The 23,815-nt window shown below is 39.1% G+C and overlaps 1 protein-coding gene across 3 annotated transcripts in view; it reads right to left on the reverse strand.

The window, feature by feature from the left end:
• The window catches only part of prim2 (DNA primase subunit 2), a 58,994-nt gene extending 46,748 nt beyond the window's left edge, over window positions 1–12,246 (reverse strand). Inside the window, exons 1-7 of one of the 3 annotated variants that reach the window (XM_049481638.1) lie at window positions 12,163–12,246; window positions 11,001–11,154; window positions 10,794–10,906; window positions 10,377–10,480; window positions 9,572–9,692; window positions 8,796–8,891; window positions 8,033–8,170 (exon numbers count right to left, since the gene is read on the reverse strand). In XM_049481638.1, coding sequence (XP_049337595.1) covers window positions 8,033–8,170; window positions 8,796–8,891; window positions 9,572–9,692; window positions 10,377–10,480; window positions 10,794–10,906; window positions 11,001–11,145 — 717 coding nt within the window. In that variant the 5' untranslated portion in view covers window positions 11,146–11,154; window positions 12,163–12,246. Of the gene's footprint in view, window positions 1–8,032; window positions 8,171–8,795; window positions 8,892–9,571; window positions 9,693–10,376; window positions 10,481–10,793; window positions 10,907–11,000; window positions 11,155–12,106; window positions 12,127–12,162 lie in introns of those variants that run through there. The other 2 variants (XM_049481639.1, XM_049481637.1) reach the window with 2 other exon arrangements.
• Window positions 12,247–23,815: the final 11,569 nt, after the last annotated feature.

The following is a 23,815-nucleotide window of genomic DNA, read 5'->3' on the forward strand; positions in this document are numbered from 1 at the left end:
CAGCGTGTTAGCCAGTCTCCTTGGAAACATTTCCCCCTCACAAATCGAAGACAGACCACACTCTCACAGTCAAGTTCCATCATCACGTTTTGAGCGCTTAATGATCCATCATGTGTCACAGTTTTATCATCTGCAGGCTTTTAAATAAACTGTCAGGAGACAACGTATGTTAGGCTACATCTTTCAGTGTTTGACAGAAAAATGTAATTATTTAATCTAATCTTCATTTTTCCTTCTAGAACTGATGATGTGATAAGTTTTTTTTGTATAAATTGACTGTAATTAATTAATCTCTAATTAATATGAGACATCAATATTGTATTATAATGAGTAGATCATCACTGTTCCTGCAGCAGGGCAACTTTACAGAAGAAGGAAACAAATGAAAAATTAATTTGAAAAACATCTGGAGCATTTCTATTGGGCCATTCTTTATTAAACTAACATATGAATAAAACTAAAGGCTAGAACCACATTTCGCAAAAAGGTTTTATTTATTTAAACAAATTCCTTTTCCACACGACAATTTTAATATATTTGCAGACTACAGTGTTGAACTGCAACACAGTGTGTCAAACATAAAATAATATAAATGACAAATTCATAAATTTACAAAAAAATATATAAATAAATTTACAAAAGCATATTGCACTGACATAACATTTCCCAATCACAACATGTATTGTTATATTGCCCAGCCTTAAAGGCCAAAAACACGTATAAGCAGCAAACATCTGCTGCTGTAGAATCCAGTATAGGAAAGGGTGAAATGCTAAAACTTGTCACAAAATATCACAATGTTTAAAGACATCTACTTTACACAATATTTCTCAATATGCGAGATCGCAGTCAAAACGCAACAGCAGTGAAACATATGTGCCATACTGAGCATAGCGATATATATGTCCTTAAAGTAATTGTTTACTGGAATTCAGAACTAAACTAGAGTGGTTTAACACTTTAGTACTGTAATAAACTACGATTTGATGCAACACATTCCAGGCAACTTCTAACCAAGGAAAAAGCAGTGTACACCTAAAAGTGCACTTCTGTACAGGGCTGCAAAAAAGTACAGGCTTGAAAAATGTCTGTACCTAGTCAACTGTTCCTTTCCAGTCAAGTGTTTCAAGTCCGGGGAAACCAAACAAACATTTTATCTGCAGCTGACAAGTAGGCTATCTGCAAATCTCTCCATCCATCAGACTCTATGACAAATCCCAGGGCTTTAAAAGCAACCTCCTACAATAAAAATCAATTCACAGAGTGTAGTTTAAACCTCTAGAAAAATGTTTATTTACTCTCAGAACATTACGTACCCGTTCAACATGACATGGCCAAAGCATGTAAAATCAATAAACAGACTTTTGAAAAAAATTTATCATACTCAGAGTTTAATGACTCAATACATGGCCCTGGAACAGAACATAACCATTCCAGTGAGCAAGGTTTCCAAATTTAATGAGTTCAGCCTTCTATTGTTTATTATTGTTTTACTGACCATTGTCAGTGCTTGGAATCAGCAATACTCATTGCTAGAGGTGAAAAGAAACAAATTCACATATCCAATCTAGATGATATCCCAGACAAGTGAAGCTTATTATAGCAGCAATGGAAAGGAGGACTGACTCCACATAAGGTGTGGGGGACACGACAAAAATAAGATACAACCATATTGTGAAGTAAACAACGAAGCACTGTAGTAAGTCGCTCTGGGTGTCTGCTAAATTCATTGAATATAAATTTGAAGATACTTTCACAATTCAAGACATCAGTTTTCCTGAGGTTTGAGAAGTTGGATCAAATACAAATTTGGCAGAAATAAAGATGCTAGAGAAGAGGTTCTCTGAGCAATGCCATTAAAAAAATTTAATTCCAAAAAGAACCAGGTATGTAATAGATGTGTGGTTTACAGGTCTTTGACTTGAGCATTATCCATCACAGTCCATCATCACCAGAGACAAAAACAAGCTCTCAAGAATTGTGAATGTTTGGCTACCTAGTAGTGAACTTGCACAGCTATCTTATGAAATTCAAAATTTGCTACACTACAATCCCCAGTAGGGTTGGGAATCACAGTGCGTCTTTCAGTACAATATTGTCATGAAACATTGCCTACAGTAACAATGATATCACGATACAGTGATTCTGCAATACTCGATATATCACAAGATAATTTATGATACTTCATGGCACCTGTGTTAACAAAGGATAAAATACTCCTAAATAAGCAAATACCAGGAATTACAGATTTATTGGTTTCAGTTTCGCAAAATTTGACAACCAATTAAGTTCACTGCAGGTTTACTCTCCATTTAATTTGTACCAGTGTATTTTTACAAAGAGGGCACCACATAATTTAGTGGGTTTACCACATAATAATTTAGTGGGCTCTACGAGCAGGTTTCCCCATCAATGTGACAAACTTTTCATAGCAACAAAACTAGAGTTAATTTAGAATTTGTTGTTGTTGTTTTTATTTATTAAACCAAATGCAGAAGCTAGATTTTGTGGGGTTCTATTTTAGAGTAATTAAAGCTGCTTATTTGTGACAGGAATGATAGCTACGGGAGTTTATAAATGAAATGTGGGCCACTGGACAGGTTAACCAGGCACAAACCATTCAAAAATGTTCACAAGCGGTCATAAATTAACACAGAACTGCTGCCTTTACTAAATACCATTGAAGTATCGTTCTTATTGAAAAAGTGTAAAAGATTGTTGTGCTTCATTTTTGAGAAATATGATTGAATCATGAATAATTCACTGATTATTACAAGGCAAATCACATATTGATAAAGGGAAAAGACATGGTTCAATTAGCTAAATTACAAGTAACTAAAGAGACTTTTATATTATACTGAAAATAAAATAAACTACATTCTATTTTCTACTGAGAGCCAGCAACAATTTACAGTGATCATTGGCTAGAGCTGAGGGGCAGACTGAAAACTGAAGGTCCAGCAGCTGTCAGCTTATCAAGCAAGTGTTTTTATTAAGCAAACATTGTAATAAAGGGCTGCTGGAGCTGGGGACCCTAATCTCAAGTGTCAGAAGATTTTTAACCTGGCAATTGCTTTCAGCATTACTGGAAACGATTCGCACCATCATAACTCCTGCTTCAAGCCTGATTTATGGAGGCGTCTGACGTATAAAGATTGACACATTTCATTTTCCTTCAGTAGACGATATCCCAAACACCAGAGATAGGGAAACGTGCAGGCAGCACGTGTTTTCATTTGCAAAGACGGATTAATATGTAGGATCCACACACTGACACAGAGTAGATTTGCTGACTAGAAATGTCTTTCCCCTCATTCCAACTCAGAAAGATTCAAGGTCACTGAATAGTAATTCAAATGACTTCTCTGAGCACCAGGAAAACATTCTGCTGAAATAAAACTCATTCCACCAGCTGTCCAACAGTTTCTGGCAAATTCTGATTGATGGTCTAGTTTGATATTTGCTGGATAGAACGAGAAGGGGGAAAAAAAAAGTGTTGTATGCCAAGCTGTGAGATAATATGCCAAGCTGACAAGAGTCTTAATTTTTCCTCATACATCCATTTTTGCCAGTTGTACAACAATCTGCCAACATAAGACAAGCTTTAATACGCAGATGGATCTAAGTCAAAAATCTGCACACACCCACTTAATACCAGACTGAATGCAGTTTATCTGCAGAATACAATTATCAATGCTTTTTCAGTGAGTTCATGTTGGCATATGTTCAGTTAATTAATAATAATAATAATAATAATAATAATAATAATAATAATAATAATTAAACACTATATCCTATACTCAGTAAATTCAGGGAGAAAAAAATTGTCTGAATAATAATAATAAAAAAAAAACACTTAACATGCAATTTACAAAATTTTGTTTAGGAAAAATAGTTTAAATCATAGTTAAATTTATATTTAACTGTTTTAAACTATTTATAGTTTAAATGTAAATTGATGCATATTCCTTGTGAATCTGTTAAAATAAGTCCTAAGTAGCGTAATAATACAACTGATTGGGGAACTACTTAAGGCGCAATTAAGGCACACACAATAAAGGTTCTACCTTAATCTGTAACCCGAATATTTTTCCACCCTACTTGCACTGCCTGAACACTACGCCACTCATAGAAGCCTTATCGAGCCTTGGAGCCAACTAGCACTAGTCTACTGTATATTGCTCCGTGCCCTCTTTGCCCTTCCTGCAAATGTACAGTGTTTACAGTATGGAAAGTAACAATACATTTTTGATAATCAGTATTCCGGATTTTTCTCACTTGATTTCGATCCTTTAAATATAATGTGATCGGATCAGGGACATGCCTGGCATACATGTAAAGAGAAAGGTAATTAAAAGACTACAACTGAAAAAATATTTACTTAACATTATATATTTTAAACATGCAAGCTGGTTGTAATTTCATCACACCGTTAAAAACTTCTCATTTTTAATAGCAGTATTCTGGAAATAGCAAAAAAAATGTTTATGTAATTATAATAATTACAATACCAGTGACATTAAAAGGTCTTAAAATGACAATATATGACAAGATATTGCCTCCTATAATTGCCTAGTTATTCTGATAAGCCTATTGCCAAAAATGGGTGAATCTTGAGATTGGCTATCAGAGATTGATCAAACACAATCTGGATTTTACAATTGTACTGTATATAAAAGAAAGCTAAGCATATGTGCTCTAAGGCTATAATTCCATAGGAGGACTTATACAAGCCATTTCTGACTATGAGCTTTTCAATCACCTCCCACATACTTAGTCATAGGGTTAACTAATATGCTTTATTTGCATGTATGTCAGCCTATGACATGAAAACCTCCCACAAGGCACAAGTGACAGATCATCTTTTATATATAAGAATTAATGTACAGCTTAAGTGAGCACACACGAAGCTTCAGTCTTTTCTGAGCTAAATAGCCAACCTACCTTCTTCCACAATCCCCTGGCATTTCAATCTAGCATGATAATGCTCTCAGCACACAGATATCCAATAAAAAGAGGAGAGCTGTGCAGTAAAACCTAGTTATAAATTCTCCACTAGAGTTCATTTATTGTTATATAAAATATTTAATATTTTGTACTTTTACTACTAATAGCTTCCAAAGTAACAGACTGTAGAGAGAAACTATAAAACCTCTGAAGTTTATTTTACTACACTACACCCACTTTCCGTCTGTACCAGTAGATTCTGGCATCTATAGAAAAAAACATAGATCTGAATTAATAATCAATAACCGTTCACAATTTCTTTAGCCAGTTTATTAAAATGTCCTCAATATTAGGGCCTGTAACAATAATTATGTTACTTAATGAATGAAAGTTCATAATATGGATATCACTTTCAGGTTTGCTGACCTTGATATGGTCCATTGTGTTTGTTTACAAACAAACTAACTTCAGGCATCACACAACAAAAACTAGTTATTGTGACAGGCCTATATGAGACATTAAATGTGCTCATCAAAGTTTCATCATAATCTTTTTGAACGAACCAATTAATTCCCAAGAAGACGCAATGACAAATGTTTGTAAGCAAATTTTGCTAACAAATTCAGGAAGATTGAAACATCTTGTCTGAAACAAACTGTGTGAGAAATGTGTTCAGCACAAAAGCATATTGTCTGTTAAATAAATTGTGTAATGCATTATAGTAACTATTGCATATAGTAACTGTTTAATAGGTTTAAAAAGTACGGCTGTTAAATGTAGTGAAATGTAGTACATGAGTATCTTTATACCATTTTCCATGAATTTACAGTATTTGTATGAATCTGATGAGCTCCAGGGAAACATTGAGGATAAGCTGCCCTGGGATGCTGGGAACTAAATGCCTCAAGCATATAAAAATGCAGCCAACAATTGTCTTCAACAGAATGAAAACTAATCTCACTTAATTCTTGTTGGCTCCCTCTAATATACTAATAGACTTAACAAAACAAGTACTGACAAAATGTAAAAACAAATAATATTAGTAGTGTCATTTATAATATGCATTAATTTAATCTATCATTCATGCTTTTGTGTGATTTTGCTTGGATTACTACCATCTACCCTGAATAATAATTCACATGAAAACAGGTAATGAGGAAGGTCATAAGTTATTGACCTGGGATTAGATTTGTTTTTTAGCAACTTTTTTTTTTTTTTTAACTCAACATGTTTATATATTGATTTACAAAACCTGTTTTATACACACATATATATATATATGTGTATATACACACACACCGTTCAAAAGTTTGGGGTCACTCAATTTTGTGTTTTCCATGAAAAGTCACACTTATTCACCACCATACGTTGTGAAATGAATAGAAAATAGAGTCAAGACATTGACAAGGTTAGAAATAATGATTTGTATTTGAAATAACACTGTTTTTACATCAAACTTTGCTTTCATCAAATAATCCTCCATTTGCAGCAATTACAGCATTGCACACCTTTGGCATTCTAGCTGTTAATTTGTTGAGGTAAGCTGGAGAAATTGCACCCCACGCTTCTAGAAGCAGCTCCCACAAGTTGGATTGGTTGGATGGGCACTTCTGGCGTACCATACGGTCAAGCTGCTCCCACAACAGCTCAATGGGGTTCAGATCTGGTGACTGCGCTGGCCACTCCATTACCAATAGAATACCAGCTGCCTGCTTCTGCTGTAAATAGTTCTTGCACAATTTGGAGGTGTGTTTAGGGTCATTGTCCTGTTGTAGGACGAAATTGGCTCCGATCAGGCGCTGTCCACTGGGTATGGCATGGCGTTGCAAAATGGAGTGATAGCCTTCCTTATTCAGAATCCCTTTTACCCTGTACAGATCTCCCACCTTACCAGCACCAAAGCAACCCCAGACCATCACATTACCTCCACCATGCTTAACAGATGGCGTCAGGCATTCTCCAAGCATCTTTTCATTTGTTCTGCGTCTCACAAACGTTCTTCTTTGTGATCCAAACACCTCAAACTTGGATTCATCCGTCCACAACACTTTTTTCCAGTCTTCCTCTGTCCAATGTCTGTGTTCTTTAGCCCATCTTAATCTTTTTCTTTTATTAGCCAGTCTCAGATATGGCTTTTTCTTTGCCACTCTGCCCTGAAGCCCAAAATCCCGCAGCCGCCTCTTCACTGTAGATGTTGACACTGGTGTTTTGCGGGTACTATTTAATGAAGATGCCAGTTGGGGACCTGTGAGGCGTCTGTTTCTCAAACTAGAGACTCTAATGTACTTATCTTCTTGCTTAGTTGTGCAACGCGGCCTCCCACTTCTTTTTCTACTCTGGTTAGAGCCTGTTTGTGCTGTCCTCTGAAGGGAGTAGTACACACCGTTGTAGGAAATCTTCAATTTCTTAGCAATTTCTCGCATGGAATAGCCTTCATTTCTAAGAACAAGAATAGACTGTCGAGTTTCAGATGAAAGTTCTCTTTTTCTGGCCATTTTGAGCGTTTAATTGACCCCACAAATGTGATGCTCCAGAAACACAATCTGCTCAAAGGAAGGTCAGTTTTGTAGCTTCTGTAATGAGCTAGACTGTTTTCAGGTGTGTGAACATGATTGCACAAGGGTTTTCTAATCATCAATTAGCCTTCTGAGCCAATGAGCAAACACATTGTACCATTAGAACACTGGAGTGATAGTTGCTGGAAATGGGCCTCTATACACCTATGTAGATATTGCACCAAAACCAGACATTTGCAACTAGAATAGTCATTTACCACATTAGCAATGTACAGAGTGTATTTGTTTAAAGTTAGGACTAGTTTAAAGTTATCTTCATTGAAAAGTACAGTGCTTTTCCTTCAAAAATAAGGACGTTTCAATGTGACCCCAAACTTTTGAACGGTAGTGTGTATATATATATATATATATATATATATATATATATATATATATATATATATATATATATATATATATATATATATATATAAACAAATAATTTCTAAAAGGATATGCATGTTTTACAAAACAAAAAGAATAGAAAGTCAGAAGAGAGATTATATTGAACAGTAAAACAAGGAACTTACTGCGAGAGCTTTGGAAAGTCTTGTGCGGAAGTCATTCAGAACAATTGTGACAATATCCTGGTGGGGAATGTAGGCATAACCACCTCTCAGGAAGACTTTCCTCGTCCGTATTAAATCCAAGGCATCTTGGAAAGGGACCTGCATCAATGTACAATATAAAATGATTGGCAGTCTTTGTCAATATTGTGGCTCTGCTTAAATTGCATATACATATACTACATAATAAACAGAAGTGTTGTGTATTAAAACCCTGTTGGATAGAACGCAAAGGGTACAGGGGAGAGGCAGTGAAAGTGTGCAAACAAGTAGTTTAAGTTTATTTTTACACATTCTATTAAATCACGTATGCTTGGTATCAGTTTAAACAAACACTGTTTTTAATAGTAACATTAGCTAAGCTACCAAAGGTTGTTTATTTTTGTGTAAATTCCATTCACATGGGACTTGATTAGTAATGCTAAGGTAAATGTATAACTAAAACTACACTGTTGTGATAAATGTGTGACTAGCACTGCTGAAATTAATTCATAATTAGAACTGCACTAAGAGACAAAAGTACTGTTGGTATGTCTACTGGGATATTTTCAATAGTAAGAAAAATGTCAAAATGAAAACCTGTGAAATCTTTCAGCCAAATGTTTTCAAATATTTCAAGTATTTTCATTTTTTTTTCATTTAAAGCAAATCAGTAACTCTGTATCTCAGAAACAGACTAAACTGCTTGATTACTGTAAGATGGAAAGAATCTGAATTTTGGTCTTACCTTGTAGAAATCCTGCTCCACAATAGTGATTCCACTAAAACCAAAAGTGGAGTTTATGAGCTGATCTTTCAGATTCATCTTTTCATCCGCACTTAACTGTCAAAGGGAGAGAATGCAAGCAACTTACAAACATAGATCAACATAACAGAAAGCAAACATCAGAGTACAAGCACAAAAAATGACCGAGAAGAACACATGCTATAACATATTGCAATAACAAATGATTATTGGTTGTTGCCATAATAAGCACCATAAATACATGTAAAATTAGCGACTGCTCATGGACCTCATGAATTAAAGGATGACCACATTGTTAACATGTAGAATATCGATATCCAAGCTTTGAGGAAATATTATTATTGCTAGTTCACCAAGTTTACAAAAACTCTGATATTTAGCCAATAAAATATAGACTAAGAGAATAATAAAGTATTTCCATGGTCCCCCCTAAAGCGCTTTAGCTTTAATACACCATATTTATGGGCATTTAAAACCCCCTACAGACATAATAAAGTCAGCCTCCTCATGAAAACAGCAGGTGCCATTTATCCATCAGTGAGCATTTAGCTCCACCTGCTGTTCAAACACACACATGCTTTTTCTTTACAGCACAATATTCTTAAAATCAGGTCTGAGGGCCTGTGTATTAAGTGTGTTTATCAGGTTAGATTCGTCACAGGAACAAATAATAAAGATTATCACAGCTTTCAAAATCAAACCTAAAATTAGCTAATACCTGATGAACTGTTCAATCAAGCACAAAATAAAATGCTTACCGTGTCATATTTCAGATTATTTTTATGCAGAAACTCAGTCTTATACTTGGAGCTGAGGTCATTGAAACGGTGGCGAAAAAGGTCCATTTCCTGCTGGATAAACCACCGTCTGAGATCCTCCCTAAAAAAAAGGTTAGTTTAGTTTCTTTCGGTTTTTCAAAAAAAAAATAAATAAATAAATAAAATAAAGGAACTGGATTTGTGTTGGTTTTATATGCATTTGTCCACATCTCCACTATAAAAACAGTGCACTACATCGTACATTTAGATTCAAAATATGTTTAGTATTGCAATGGTTTTGCAATAGCAATGGGATTGCAAATAGTATTGCAATCTCTACAATCTCTTGTCCCTCTTAGTTTATCTTAATTGGATGAAGGACAGGACAAAAATCTAGATATAATATTAATAGAATTTGTGACAATTTTTTGAAAAGGTCACACAAAAGGGCAAAATAACTTAAAACCTGGGGGGGGGGGGGGCACATTTGGGGCACTACGCATCCCTACAATTCAGTTATATTATTTTTACTGTGATTTAAAGATATATATTTATTATATATTTTATTTCTATATATTTTAGTTTCTATTTCTGCATATATCTTATGTGTTTAAGTTGTTCAACATCTCTGCCTTAGTTCATGTGAAGTGGCAGCTATCAAATGATTTAAGTGGCAATTCAGAATGACCAAAGTGTTAAACATAGGATGGAAACAGAAATACTGAATGAAGCATTAAGATTAAGACCCAAGTACAAGTACCTTTATGGAAAGAAAGAAAAAGGGGGGAACAAGGGGAACACTTACGTTTGGCAATATGCCAGGCGCAGAATAAAATGAGAGATGTGGTCTTTCCTTCGCTTCTCATATTCAGATGGTCCAACCTGACTTTTGGTAAAACTTGCCTCATCCTAATATAGAGAAACAGTGAACTTTAAACAACTACCATTACAACAGGGTAACAAGTTCAGTAAAATGAATAACAAATCAAATATAAACATTTTGCCACTGCAGCAAAGCAAGACCTAAAGATTAAGCTACTCCAGAGTACAAACAATATCAGGTAACATTTCTCAAAAGTAAATCTATCCAAAGCCAATTTTTTCCTTGTCTAAAAGACAACCATTGTAAGCAGATTTAATAGCTTTTAAATCACAGTGTGAGGAACCTTTATGTATCAGCTAAATCTAAATGCTAAAAGTGAAAAATAGAACATTTCCTTACCACTTCTGCTTTGTGTGGGAAATTAAGGTTTGAGATTTCAGCGTGAAGTTTCTTGGTGTACTGCTCCGTTGTTTTCACATAGCTGACACCAAGGTTCTCCACAGTCTTCAACACTTTAGATGGGAAAATAAAAAAAATAATTAGACAAAACAAATGTAGGACATGGACAATGAGAAGCGATGACCAGGAGCTGTGGTCTCGACTTACATTTCAGCCTCTCCACTGCAAAGGTCTCAAACTCGCTGAGGGATATGTTCTCCAGAGGAGGCTGCACATACAGCTGCAGACAGTGGCTGTAGAGATCATTCTGAGAGTGAACTGCAAGCTTCCTCCTTCTGCCTGAGAACTGCATGGTCTCTTTCTGAGCAAAGAAAAACAGCCCATTTTATTTTCACTAGTTTTAACATCTGATGCCTTCTGCTAGGTAACTGTCAATTAGAAAGTATCTGTACACTTTATGAACACCTTATTCATTAATTTCTTTCAAAATCAAGGCTGGTGTGGGCAGATAGCTGGACAGTATTAGGTGTGTGTTTAAAGTAACTGTTAGTTCACATGTTTGGCTGCTTTCTTAAAAATTTAGCATATCCCATAAGACCTCAGACCCAGCTCTGAATACTAACCCAAAATGTAAAACAAGTTAAATTAATTGTTGCTCCAGTACCCTTTAAAACATGATTAAACCATGTCATAACCTACATTTTAACATTTTGTCCTAGAAATGGTGTCAGAATGTGTCATATGGGAAGAAAACAGTTCAATAAAAATAAAAATCCATATCGTGATATCGCAATGTTATTGAAAGAAGTCCATTTTGTTTCTTCTGCATATTTTTGCTCTTTACTGTACACTTTTAATAGCTTGTTCGCAGTTTATACTCATGCACTACATAACTACAAGTCATTTATACTAAACAAACTCTTAATATGTTGTTACATCACAATTTCAGCCTTAAAAAACGTAGTAATGTGCCCTTAAATCTTAAGTCACCCTGAAGTCACTGTTAACCCATATTTTAACCACATAATGTAGCTCTTTATATCAGCTAACCTACACAAACAGGCGACTCATTCAAAGCTAACTATCTAAGCTGGTAGTTACTTAATTAGTTAGTTAGCTGGCTGGCTAGCCGAGCTATACAGCCAATAATACCAGTAAACGCTAGTTTAAAGCTAGTTATCTAGGTTAGAGTTACCCGCTAGCTAACCTTAGGTTAGCTGGTTACCGTATCCGAGCTACAATAAGCGCCAGTTACACAACACAGCTTTAAACAGCCTACTAGCGCTTCTCCCCAAGTGTAAAATAGTCCTCACAGTAAACACTGCTCCCGCGGCGCCGTTAAAGTCTTTAAAACGGTTAAAAACATTACCTTTACTTTACAATAACAAACAGCCCGCCGCCGAGTCTCTTCCTGTCGCGCGAGTCCCGCCAACAGCCTGATCCGAACTAACGGCGCGAAAATGACGCGAGAGCCACAACGCACCAATCAGAGCAGCGCTCGAGCCGCCCCGCTCCGCTGCACTGAAATGAAACAGCGGCGCCATGTGTTCAAACCCTGCAGTGCAGCAGAGAGAGAGGAACCAGAACTGTGTTGACAATGGTTCACTCTTTACCTCAAGTTAACTCAGGTTATTCCATCAAGATGACAATGCCAGGGCTGAAATTGTGAAAGAGTGCTTTAGGGAGCATGAGATCATCATTTTCACACATTGATTGTTCACCACCAGAGTCCAGACCTTAAACCTAGTCAGAATCTTTAGGATGTGCTGGAGAAGACTCTACCATCATCAATGCTGCAAGATCTTGGTGAAAAATTAATGCAACTCTGGATTGAAATAAATTTTATGACATTGCAGAAGCTAAACTTTATGATTTCAGAAACAACCGTGTGAACTTGAAAAGGCTGAAAGATCCAACCAAGCAGAACTTGGTTCCAGAACTCTGTGTTACTTTCTGTCCCAATTTTATTTTACACTTTATTTTATACGTTGTAACTTTTCTTTGGATTTATATTTTATATTTTTATATCTATTTGCTAATGTAACATGGTCAGATTTAAGTCAATATCAGGCCAACAAATGCCCCCCATCAGCATCAGGCCAGGAAAAGCCCACCAGAAAAAAAGTATATTGGCCTTCTTACTGGTCAATTTGATATTTGTCCACTAGAGGACAGCAGCGGTTTTTCCTTTTATATAAATAAACTGAAAACACGCAGATACTTTTAATATTAATTAGATTTTATGGTGATTTGCAAAATATATATAGTAATCATTTAACCAGATCATTTCAGGCTTATTTTGGCATTTAAACATCTGGCGTATAAAGCATATTCCGCAGGTAATTACATGCATAAATAATATATGTAATTAAAAACATTAATAAAAACTGAGAAACACTGAGAAAATAGCATTTTTTACCTGTCCTCACTCCCTAACTATAAACTTAAAATCCTTCAGAGGCTCCAAATCCCATTCCATCCCATGTTTTAATATATGTATATTAACAAGACCTAATTAAGCTCGCTCATTAGTTTTTTTTTTGTATATTTAATCTTATTGTAACTAGGACTATGACTAATCTCAACACTGCCCTGTTACCTAAATTAATTATTAGATTTTAATGGTTTATATTTAAAATACAGATTTTGGGAAAATCAGTAGAATGTGCTCATTGTTTTAATGGCCGCCATTTAGCTTTCTTTATGTTTTTGATAATTCTATGCTAAAAACTCATTTCCGATACTTTAAAAGTGACAGGAATGAGTGCTAGTAACAGGAGTGAGTTCCAGTAACAGGAATGAGTATTGTACCGTGGTTTATTCCCAGATAGCCAGCGACTTTGGCCCGGACTCGTTTCTAAGTCGGCACTGCTGGTTTAGAGTCGCAAGCAGAAAAATACTTCTGGCCCACAGCTGGCCCAGTGTCACTTTCTGACTGTTCTACATCAGTGTCACTGAGCAGTCGTTTTGGTGCTGGTGAAGGACTGACGCACCTGACCTGTTGATTATCTGAACACAGGTGTGTACTGGCTCAAATACGGCAGACGACCCTGTACCAGCACTGTTATAGTACACACACACGCACACGCACACGCACACGCACACACACACAGCCTGTTATAGTACTGCTTCACACACACACACACACACACACACACACGCACGCACGCGCACACACACACACACCCAGAGAGTCTAATTCTATTGGCCACATTTTTCTACATGGACTGGATAAGCTGTGTGTGTGATCACGTTTAGAGTGATCTAGGTGATTTTAGGCTTGTTCGAGATGCGGCTGCGCCTCGCCTTGCTGGTCAGCGAGAGCAGCCGCGTGCAGGTGGGCGGGGTGGAGGAGCGGAGAAGTCAGGTCGGACAGTCTCCACCTGCAGCCCACGTGAACAACACAGGATCTCGCGATGAATGCGCTGTTTGTTTACTTCTGGTGTGAATAAAATCGCAAAAGTGAAACAGAGATAACATGAGTGTTATTAAATTGAGATAAAAACTTGTTATAAATATTCACAAAACATACTGTCATGTTACAGATGTATTGTGTAGTACTAAATTAATAATGGGATTAAATTTTTATTTGCAGACCAGCTTTTCTGTCCTTTGTTCTTGGAAATAAATACATCATGCTCATTTACACAGCTTTAATTGTTTAGCGCATTTCACAACACAAAAACAATATGTGGAGTGTCCAAATAAGTGAGCAGTGTTTTTAATAATAAACCATATTTTATATGCGTTTATAAAAACTGAAGTAAATAAGTGCTTATGTGCAGCGGTCAGGACGGGTTAAAAAAAATCATTAATTTAGTTGCCAATCAGAAGCTAGAGCTTTAGTTGGAGTAGCCAATCAGAAGCTAGAGTTTAGCTTGTTAAGGCGGAGCTAAAATATAGCTTGAGAAGAGCGCGAGAGGGACAGAGACGGTTACGACTTCCTGGGCGGGCTGGAGGGAGGAGAGATGGACGGAAGTGACGCAGGAGAGGGGAGTGAGTCGGACTGGTTAGGGAGTAGGAGCGGGAATTGGGGTGGTGGAGGACCGTGGCAAACTGTTCAGAAAAAAAAAGGTAGGCGTCTGTCAGATGATAGAGAATCAGCTGGAAATGAGAATGGTGCTGAGCAGGTTAAGCGTCGGAAGGAGGAGTATTTGGTGCTTATAAAATTTGATACTGACTCTGGGACTCCGCTAAATCCAATTAGATTGACTACTGAGTTAAAGAAAGCTTTAGGTGACCTGGCTGGAGCTAAGGTTCTGAGGGGGGGGCAGATTCTGATTACCTGTAAGGATGACCGGCAACGAGACAAAGCCTTGAAACTTAAGAGCTTGGGAGGTAGGAAGATTACGACAAGTTTGTTTAGGGAGAGGACGAGGATGAGAGGAGTAATAACTGGAGTTCCACTTGATTTAACAATGGAGCAGATTAAGAAAACCCTGACTGGTGGTAATGTGATTGAAGCTGTCAGATTAAAGGGGTTCAGAGATGGAGCACAGTCAGAAAGCTTGTCGGTAATGATTCAGTTCGAAGGAAATTCTTTACCGGCGAGAGTATTTCTGGGATACATTAGCTTCCCGGTGAGGATATATGTCCCTCCACCGGTGAGATGCTATAATTGCCAGAGGTATGGGCATATAGCCTCTGTGTGTAGGTCACGAAAGAGATGTGGGGTTTGTGGCGGTGAACACGAATATGGGCAATGTGGAGAGGGTGTTAAGCCTAAGTGCTGTAATTGCGGAGGAGATCACAAGGCAGCGTATGGGGGCTGTGAACAGAAGAAGAAGGCTATGGAAGTCCAGAATGTTAGAGCTGTAAGGGGGTTGTCGTATGCTGAAGCGTTGAAAGAAGTGGAAAAGGGAAGAAGTATGGAGTCGAGTCCCCCGAGTCAGGTTCTAAGGACAGCAGACCGTGATAGATCAGCTATGAACCGGCAGGCCCGCAGTGTTAATACACCAGACATGATGATTGTTGAAAAGGCAAAGTTCATTATGTTTATAGCAGAAGTAGTTAATTGTACGGCCCAGACAGGTAGTAGAACTGAAAAAATTAAGATCATTGTTCGATCTGCAGAACGTTATTTGGATATTAGGGGTTTGACTTGGGAGTCAGTCAGTGAGGGCCTGGCTGGGAAAGTAGTTTCCTCCCAGCTAGGTGATGACTAGTGATGGTTTGGTGATTTTACAGTGGAATGCTAGGAGTCTTATTGCTAATGGACAGGAGTTTAAGCATTATGTGGCTCATAGTCAACCGGTGCCTGATGTGATCTGTATACAGGAAACGTGGCTGAAACCCCACTTAAGTTTTACACTTTGTGGATATACTATGGTGCGGAGGGATAGGGCTCATAGTAATGGAGGAGGTGTAGCGATCTTTTTAAAGGAAGGAATAGTATTCCGATCTCTCCCTATTAGTGGGAATCACGAATCTCTTATGGTGGAGATATGGAGCAAATGTGGAAAGTTCACATTGGTGAATTTTTATAATCCATGCGAGAAAATCACTGTGGAGATGTTAAATAGAATTACTGGTTTGGGATATCGTAAAGTGGTGTGGTGTGGAGATTTTAATGCACATAACACATTGTGGGGCAGCTCATTCACAGATAGTAATGGCCAGGTGTTGGAGGATTTTATGATGGACAATGGTCTTGTATGTCTAAATGATGGTAGTGGTACAAGGTTGAATATAGTAAATAATACAATGTCAGTTTTGGACTTGACTTTTTCTTCTGCTGCTTTAGCAGGGATGAGCAGTTGGGGTGTATGTCAGTCTACGTCTATAGGTAGTGATCATTTTCCTGTTGTCTGTGTTTTTGGTATGGAGGTAAACAGAATGAGGGGGGAATTTTTGAGAAGGTGGAATTTTGATAAAGCAAATTGGGAGAAGTTTTCTGAACTTTGTGATCTGAGGCTACAGAATTTGACAGTTTCTGGAGATGTTGATGAATGTAATAAAAAATTGTGTGATATTTTATATAGTACTGCTGAAGAAGCTATTCCGATTAAAAAGCCTCATCAGAAGAAAAAGGCAGTTCCTTGGTGGACGGAGGAATGCTCTAAGGTAGTGAAAATACGCAATAGAGCACTCCAAAAGGTACGGAAAACTTTACTGTTTAGTGATTTGCTGGATTACAGAAGGGCGCAGGCAGTAGTTCGAAGAACAGTTAAAGTAACAAAGAGAGCCTACTGGAGGTCATTTTGTAGTATGATCGGGCCTGACATACATGTGGGGGATGTATGGCACATGATTAAAAAAATGAAAGGAATAAGGAAAGGGACTCTAATACCTGTGTTGCAAGATGGGGGCAAGGAGGCAGTTACTGACACTGAAAAGGCAGAGATGTTAGCCCAGGAGTTTACCAAAGTGCACAGCTCCGCTAACTTAAGTGAAACTATGCTACTGTGCAGGAAGAGAATTCGGCTGCAGAATCCTGGGGCATTGTGTCGGAGAGAAGTATTTGGCAGTGTTTTGGACTCTGCGTTTTCTTTAAGAGAATTAAAGGTGGCTATTGACAAATCTGGTCAGACATCTCCGGGAAAGGATGACATATGTTATGATATGTTTAGACATTTATCAGACTCTTCCCTTTCTGTAATTCTTGAATTTTATAACAATCTGTGGATGCTGGGTAAAATTCCCTCGGCATGGAAATTGGCGGTAGTGGTACCTATTGGCAAACCTGGCAAGGACCTCTCTAGTCCCACAGGATATAGGCCCATCTCTCTTACATCGCATTTGAGCAAGTTGATGGAGCGTATGGTAACTGACAGACTCACTTTCCATCTTGAGAGCCGACGTAGTTTAGCATATTATCAGAGTGGCTTTCGTCAAGGAAGGATGACCATGGATCCTGTATTATGTTTAGAATCAGATGTACGAAAAGCACAATTGTACAAAGAAGTGGTGGTGGCTGTGTTTTTAGACATTGAAAAAGCTTATGACATGCTGTGGACAGAGGGTTTAATGATAAAATTGGGTAAGATAGGAATTGGGGGAAGGGTGTATAATTGGGTATTAGATTTTTTGAGTGAAAGGGCGATACAGATAAGGGTGGGAAATGCATTGTCTAAAGTCTATCGCATAGAAAATGGAACTCCTCAGGGTAGCGTTTGTAGCCCTCTGTTGTTCAACGTCATGATAAATGACATTTTTTCATCTGTGGGCGCAGGAATTGCAAAATCTCTTTATGCAGATGATGGGGCTCTGTGGAAAAGGGGTAGAAATCTCCCTTTTGTTTTGAAACAGATGCAGGAGGCATTAATGAGGGTGGAGTGCTGGGCTAATGATTGGGGTTTTAAGCTGTCTGTGTCAAAAACACAGGCTATGTGTTTTTCCAACCGGAAAAAATCTACTTCTTTGGGTCTACGCTTATATGATTTGGAGATAGAGGAAGTTAAGGTAGTCAGATTTTTAGGTATGTGGATGGACACTAAACTGACATGGAAAACTCATATCAGTAAAATAATGGACAAATGTAAAAGTGCTCTTAATGTTCTTAAATGCCTATCTGGATGTGACTGGGGGGCTGACCGATCATCACTCCTTTATATGTACAGAGCACTGATGAGATCAGTTTTTGATTATGGTTGTGTGGCGTATAGGTCTGCATCTACAAACACTCTTAAAAAACTGGACCTGATTCAAGCTCAGGCATTAAGATTATGCAGTGGAGCAGTGAAATCGTCCCCTGTGGTATCTTTGCAGGTGGAGACTGGGGAGATGCCCTTGCAGTTACGGAGGTTGGCTTTATCCACTGTTTACTGGGTCAATGTAAGAGGACATGAGCGCAGTCATCCAATGTCTACGGTTATTCATGACTGTGTAGACGACATGCATGGGATCTCTAGGAGTTTTGGATGCCTGGGTACTGGAGAGGCTGAGGGTATGGGTTTAAGGAACTTGACGCTGTGTACAACAGTACCTAGGCCAGTAATTCCTCCTTGGCTGTTTCCAGAACCTGTTGTTGATTTGTCTATACACGACCAGCTGTCTGCAGATGTTGACAGGTCTGTGTATTCTATTGTGGTTCGAAGATATTTGGCACAGTCTTATTTTAATGTTTTGCAAGTTTACACAGATGGATCTAAACAACCTATATCAGGAATTACAGCGGCAGCTGTCTTTGTTCCAGACTTTCAAGTTTCTATTGGTAGGAGGTTGTCTGATAATTTGTCAGTGTTTGCAACAGAGCTTGTGGCTATCGTGCTGGCCTTGCAGTGGGTTGAGGAAATTTGCCCTTTGAGTCTGGTCATATGTTCTGACTCTTTATCAGCTCTCCAGAGTCTACGTACTGGAAGGTCCTCCTGTAGGCCAGACCTACTTCTAGAAATATGCCAATCGTTGTTTAGACTCCAAATGCAGCGCATACATGTCAGCTTTTTGTGGATACCAGCACATGTAGGAGTGGAGGGGAATGAAATGGCAGATGGGATAGCTAAACAATGTTTAAATCACCAGGAGTGTGACCTTGTCATCCCTCTAAGGAAAGGAGAGATTCAAGTTCTTATTAAGAGGCATGTTCGGGCAGTATGGCAGAATGAATGGACACAACAATCTAAGGGCAGACATCTTTTTAACATTCAGCCTGGGGTTGGTTCGAGTTCAATGGGAGGGTCGGGTAGAAGAAATGAAGTGGTGTTGGCTCGTCTTCGTATAGGTCACACTTTACTGAATTCTTCCTTACAGCTGATTCAGAAGCATGACACGGGGCTATGTAGATACTGCACACAAAGGGAAACGCCAGAGCACGTGATATTACACTGTAAAGAATATTCTGAGCAGAGACAGTTATTATTTGACACACTCAGAGTGAAGGGTCACAAGGATTTTTCTTTAAAGGGTTTACTTATATATGGGTCAGGGATGGGATTAGTGCACAAATATGTTTTGTTGTTCTTGAAGTCTATTGGGTTGTATAATTTAATTTAGTTTTTTTTTTTTTTTTTTTTTCCACACAATGTAGTCACTGTCCTGAAGTCTTGATTCACCCTCCAGCCTAGTAGATGGCGGTAATGCGCCAGTAATTGGCCTGCCAACCGCCATAAAATTGGAAAGAAGAAGAAGAAGAAGGGACAGAGACGGCAGCTTGTGGAGTTGTGGCGCCAGCGTTAGACAACTAAATTCTCTATAAAATAGCTCAGTTCTAAAGTTTATAGTTAGTTTTTGTCAAGCAACAGTCTAAGGAGAGTTGAGGAGGCCTGGTGACTCTTTAAATCAGCTCCAACGGGAGGATTTAAGTCAGGAACCAACTCGAGAGAGCTCAACTATAAACAGAGTGCGTGAAATGGCGGACGGCTGTACTTCATGGACTGAGAAAGTTCGAGGCTGCAGCAGTATCGTGAGTGAAGCTGTGTATCGCTGTGAAGGGAAAAGTGAATTTGGCTCGTGCTAGCTCGGCTCTTCAGTACATTTGTGTTTTGTGTGTGTGCGCGTTTAAACTACAGCACACTGAAGATAAGTTAAAAGTTGAACTTTTGGTTTTGCGCTTAAATAAAAAATAAATGTTTTTAAAGAGAAACGCTGCGTTGGTCGCATGCTCAGCTAACACGCAGAGAGGAACCTGTTCAGAGATCAGATATCTGTCCGGAGATCAGAGATCGCGCCTATCTGGACCGCAAGAGCATTGGATTTGCTGGCTAACCCTATTCGGACGTAATTAAGTGGATCTGTTTCGTTTCTAACACTGAAAGCTCCTCGCTGTTTCATAGAACGTGCCCCTGCCATGCAGACGACATCCTCCAAGCTTCACATCTCATTCGTTAAAGGGAGGTAAACTTTTCTGTATTGCTCTGGTTTATGCAACGTAATTCAGAGACTGTTCTTCAGAGACTGAGTTAACTGTGTGCCACAGAAAGTTCCAAGCACTTGAGTTAAAACCTTGGACTGTTCAGAGACTGAAAAAAAGGGTTAAACTGTGAAAGACCTTTTTTTTGTGTGTGTGTTTTTTTGTTGGGATTGTGAAACCAAATCTGTGAAACTAAGGTTTGCATTGTGACTGGTCCATATTGTCATTATTGTTTCATTCAATTTGCTCTAAGAATATTTGATTTACTTGATTCAGTAAAAGGGGCAAATTTAAATAATTGTGATAAAATAAATAAGAAAATTTGAATCTTCATTTAATCTTCTAGTCAGTCACTTACCCTGTTTATTTTACAATTTATTCTCTATTGTTTTGCACGTTATTTTATATTTATATTCGTGCTGGGGGTGGGGACTTAGATCCTTTCGCTTTCCAGTCGTCCAAGGTCAAGCTACAGCTTACTACCCCCACTAGGTGGGGCAAGATCTCCCCGCTATAAAAGTGGCGTCACGAACAGGATAGAAACTAGGGAGTTTTGGCTAAATATAGCTGTGGTCACAGGTTATTTGCCCGCCCAAAAATGTCAGAGCTAGACGAGTTAAGAAGAGAGTTTGCAGAAATGCAGCAGAAGCTAATGGAACAGTCTGGAGCCTTACAGCAAGCTAGAACAGAACAAAGGGAGGCCCTTTCTCTAGCAAAGGCTGTCATTGAGCAACAAGTGGCTGCTCAGAAATCTCCACCTGCCATGTACATCCCTCGTGATCGTAAGCTCCCAGAGTTTAGTGGGTGCGCAACAAAGTCAGGTGATTTAACCATTGAAGAGTGGATTGCAGCAATGAAGTCCGCTTTTAAAGTCATGAAAGTGCCGGATGAAGATCGTATTGAACTGGTTAAGCAGCAGCTAAAGGATGAAGCAAGAATGACTGTGAAGTTTATGCTGAAGGAAGAGGAGAAAGATGTAGAGGAAATATTCACTACTCTTCAGGAAACATATGGAGATAAGGTGCCAATTGGGACGAGACTGAAGGAATTCTATGAACGAAGACAGATGTCTGGTGAAACCATACGTGTGTATGCATATGACCTACAAGAGAAACTGAATCGTGTCCTGAGTAGAGACTCTGATCGTGTTCCAGATGCTAATACAGTGCTGAAAGAACAGCTAGTTTTGGGTTTAAAGGATGACTTTCTAAGGCGTGAGATGAAAAGAAAAGTGAAAGAAGAAGACAAGCTGAGTTTTACTCAGCTAATGCAGGCTGCAATTACCTGGTCTGAGGAAGAGGAGGTGCAGGCATCATGCAGCATGAGAAGCAGCTCTCGCTCAAGGGGCACTGTAAATGCTGCTGCTGCCACAGAAGATTCTTCACCAGCATTAACTCTGGAAAAGCTCCACGAGGCGATACAAAAGATAGCAGCCCGCCAAGAAGAGTTGTATCAAGTAGTTCATGGCCAAGAAAACACAAAACTACATCAAAGGAGACCTAGAAAAGCACCCCTGAAAGACAGTGAAGGGAGATACATCTGCTACACTTGCAGGGAGCCTGGTCACACAAGTCGATACTGCCCACATGAAGAAGAACAGAGTGGACCTGTCCCATCCAAACATGTGACAGAAGCAAGTGCAGCCACGTCAAGAACCTCCTCAAACATGCAGAATGGTAAAGACACATCAGTTGTTTGGAGTAGGGCGGCAGAGACACTTACACAAGGAGTTTCTAACACCCTTGGAAAAAATGCCTTCGGAGACTGCTTGACCATTGAGATCAAGATAGCTGGTGTAAAGACAAGTTGTCTTTTAGACACAGGCTCAGAGGTTACCACCATCACAGAGTCCTTTTTCAATGAGCATTTTGGGGAACAAGAACTAACACTATCGTCTGCTCACTGGGTAAAGCTCACAGCTGCGAACGGATTGGACATACCTGTTCTGGGGTGTCTAGAAGCAGACATTGAGTGCATGGGGCGAATGCTTCAAAAGAGGTGTGTGTTTGTGCTAACTGACACTAACCCAGGTGTAAAAGACATGAAGGGACTTCCTGGAATCTTGGGAATGAATGTAATCAGTGAACTCCAGGATGTCTTCATGACCGGAGGGGAAGTGAAGCAGATGAACAGGTACAGTCAGCACTCAGAAGAAGCCTGCATCAGACGTGTGCTAGCTCGAGTGGAAAAAGAGTCACAGTATCTTGGTCCTGGCGGAAAGATTGGCTTCGTCAGGATGGCAGGGAGAGAAGCAGTCACAATTCCCCCATTTAGTGAAAGGGTGCTGGAAGGCCGCTGTAGGGTGCCACCCAAAGTAACGTGCCAGGTGTTGGTAGAGCCTGCACCTAAGGTGAATATGCCCAAGGGGCTAATGGTTGCAAACGTGTTGGCTAAGGCAGCAGATGGCAAGGTGCCAGTAAGAGTGCTAAATGTGAGTGGGTGTCCCATAAGATTGATGCCAATGTCAAAGCTTGCTTCGGTGCATAAGCCCCAGGAAGTGCTGTCAAGACAGACTGTGGTGTTGGAGGAGGGAGATGGAGTTCTCCATGTGAGAGCTATCCACCGTGATGATTTAGTTCCAGAATGCAATGAAGGTCAACTGCCTGTCCCTGTCCAAGTGAACGCTGATGGCCTTACTTCGTCACAGTACCAAGAGCTTATGGATCTGCTGGCGAAGCACAAAGATATTTTTTCAAAAAGTGACAGTGATTTTGGCTACACCACTGCAGTGACACACAGTATCCCCACTGGTGATGCACCACCAGTAAAACAAAGGCACAGGAGGGTCCCACCGCAGGTGTTCCAAGAATTTAAAAAGCATGTGCAGAGCCTTGTTGACCGAGGAATCCTCGAAGAAAGCTGCAGTCCGTGGGCGTCACCTGCAGTGATAGTCATCAAGAAAGATGGGACTGTACGGTTCTGTTGTGACTATAGAAGACTTAACCAAGTCACATGCAAAGATGCATATCCCCTTCCACGAGTGGAAGAGTCACTTGATGCTTTAGGAAATGCTCAATGGTTTTCAACACTTGACCTGACAGCAGGTTATTTCCAAGTGGCTGTAAAGGACTCCGATAGGGAAAAGACTGCTGTGACCACTCCGTTTGGACTCTTCCAGTGGTCCAGAATGCCTTTTGGGCTATGCAACGCCCCAGCCACTTTCCAGCGCCTTATGGGGGTGGTGCTGGGTGACCTTGCGTTTGACATCTTACTAGTCTATCTTGATGACATTATA

The sequence above is a fragment of the Astyanax mexicanus genome, chromosome 7 (assembly GCF_023375975.1).
Source record: "Astyanax mexicanus isolate ESR-SI-001 chromosome 7, AstMex3_surface, whole genome shotgun sequence".
NCBI lineage: Eukaryota > Metazoa > Chordata > Actinopteri > Characiformes > Acestrorhamphidae > Astyanax > Astyanax mexicanus.